The following is a 2,500-nucleotide window of genomic DNA, read 5'->3' as shown; positions in this document are numbered from 1 at the left end:
ATGTGTGTAAGAGTAGGTCCAGTAGAAGAAAGTATCAACACCCGTCAGTTTCTTTTTACATTCCTCTCTTTCCTTTCTCTCAATCCTGTCTCTCCCCCTCTCCTCTCTCCCTCTCTTTCCCCCTCTCAATCCTGTCTCTCCCTCACTCCACCTCTCCTCTCTCCCTCTCTTTCCCCCTCTCAATCCTTTCTCTCCCTCACTCCCCCTCTCCTCTCTCCCTCTCTTCCCCTCTCAATCCTTTCTCTCCCTCACGCGCTTCTCCTCTCTCCCTATTTTCCTCTCTCTCAATCCGGTCTCTCCCTCACTCCCCCTCTCCTCTCTCCCTCTCTTCCCCTCTCAATCCTTTCTCTCCCTCACTCCCCCTCTCCTCTCTCCCTCTCTTCCTCTCTCTCATTCCATTCTCTCCCTCACTCCCCCTCTCCTCTCTCCCTCTTTTCCTTTGTCAAATACAAGTTCAAGGTTGCTTTATTAGCACGACTCTCTCTAGACTCCATTTAGAACAATAGAGGAATGTACTCAGTTTGATGTCATAGTAACAAACGAGAACCTAAGAGCTCTAATCACTGCCCTTTCTCCCCCCCCCCCCTTCCTTCCCTCTCTCTCTCTCTCGCTCTCTCCCCCTCCCCTCCACCCTGTCTCTATCTCCCCCTCCCCCCTCTCTCTATCTCCCCCATCCTCCCCCCTCTCTCTATCTCCTCCTCCCTCCCCCCTTCTCTCTCTCCATCTCTCTGCAGTATCATCGCTACTCTGAGGACAGGGGGCTACATGCTACATGTTCTCACCAGTAGCGGCTTCAGGCAGTCTGTGTGTGACACAAGCTTCTACAGCGCCCCTGTCAGCAAGTTCTGGGCATACTCGTTCGTCCTCAGCAAACTTCCTGAGCTGGGTAAGACTAAACACACGCACACACACACACACACACACACACACACACATGGGGATGTCTGAGACATGGCTCACGTCATGTGTTTGTGTGTGTGAGTGCTGTATTGTATTGTGATTGTAGTTGTAGTGTGTGTGTGTTGTATTGTGATTGTAATTTAGTTGTAGTGTGTCAATGTAGTGATGAGTTTAAGGCCTTAAGGTGTTTGAATGCAGTTGATTCACAGACACCAGGCTCTCCCTCTCCCATCTGACTAGCCTGGGCCAGAAGACCTGAACACCATCTATACTTGCAGTGTTCAAGTTTATTTATATAGCACATTTCATATGGTCTTCATAGACACAATGTGCTTTGAGTGCAGAGAAGACATTACATTATCTTAAATAAACAAACACACTTAGCCAAATACAAAATAAATATACACATGAAATAAAAACAATAAAATTAAAAGTAAAACATTTATTTCCTTAATTAAAAGCTGTGGATGGGTTAGTAGGACCTGAACAACATCTATACTTGCAGTGGGTGGAGGGTTAGTTGGACCGGAACACCATCTATATTTGCAGTGGGTGGAGGGGTTGTTCTCCCAGAAGAATGAGAAGTATGACACAATATGCTGTTCACATGAATCAACCTAAAGATAATGGCAGATGAACCTTAGATAGCTTTCAGCCATACCACACTGCGCACGACTGGAATCTTCCAATCTCACAAGCTATGCAGTGTCAGGCCTGGTTAGTGCTTGGATGGGAGATCGCCTGGGAATACAAGGTGCTGTAAGCTCGAGTCGTGAGCATGATGTTAAAACTGCACCAGGAGCTCGTAAGCGAGTATGACTCAGCAATCATCTAAGGGAAGGGAAACACCAGGAGCTCGTAACGGAGTATGACTCAGCAATCATCTAAGGGAAGGGAAACACCAGGAGCTCGTAACGGAGTATGACTCAGCAATCATCTAAAGGGAAGGGAAACCCTGACAGAAAACAACCTGGTCCTTCAGGTTGGGGGGTGGGCTACAGGCCAATCACCTGTGACCAGAAAAACAACAACAAAAAAGTATTTATTATTGCGGCCTTGTGCGCCTCATGGCGTGGAGAGAACTTAAATTTAAAAAAAACGTACATAAGGACATGGTTTGGTTTAATATTTTTTTTAGACTTTAAGGAGTGGGTCAAGTTTTTCAGTTGTTTTTAAAAGCTTCAAGCAGCCACTCTCCTCCACAAGCTGGAGTGTTTCTCATGGCGACCATTACCATGGTGTCTCTCTGTCGTCTCAATGTCACCTCTGCACCTCGTCGTCGTGGCACCCATCAGTCTTTGCTGCTATTGGCTGCTGTGTGACGGCTGCAGTAAATGGAAAAAAGATGCTGAGCTGGCACAGAACACTCCGTTAATGGGATAGTCACCGTGGTAGGAAGGACAGTGTGTTTTTAGAAGGGAAAATTGTGTGTGTGTGTGTGTGTGTGTGTGTGTGTGTGTGTGTGTGTGTGTGTGTGAGAGAAAGAGAGAGAGAGAGTGATTTCAGTGTGAATGCTGATGTGTAGAATGTGTATAATGTTGATGTTTGAAAAGCTGGGTGGATTGTTTGAGTGGGTCTGCATATATCTGTATATTTCTCT

At 46.5% G+C, this 2,500-nt stretch overlaps 1 protein-coding gene across 1 annotated transcript in view; it reads left to right on the top strand.

Annotated features, from left to right (window-relative positions):
• LOC308362143 (very long chain fatty acid elongase 6-like) overlaps positions 1-2,500 on the top strand; it is a gene marked incomplete at its 3' end in the record, with an annotated part of 14,354 nt that overhangs the window by 10,632 nt on the left and 1,222 nt on the right. The window contains exon 3 of the mRNA XM_080834673.1: positions 735-886. Coding sequence (XP_080690799.1) covers positions 735-886 — 152 coding nt within the window. The remainder of the gene's footprint in view (positions 1-734; positions 887-2,500) is intronic.

Source organism: Sprattus sprattus, assembly GCF_963457725.1.
Source record: "Sprattus sprattus genome assembly, chromosome: 3".
NCBI lineage: Eukaryota > Metazoa > Chordata > Actinopteri > Clupeiformes > Clupeidae > Sprattus > Sprattus sprattus.
This window is presented reverse-complemented; position numbering and strand designations above follow the sequence as displayed.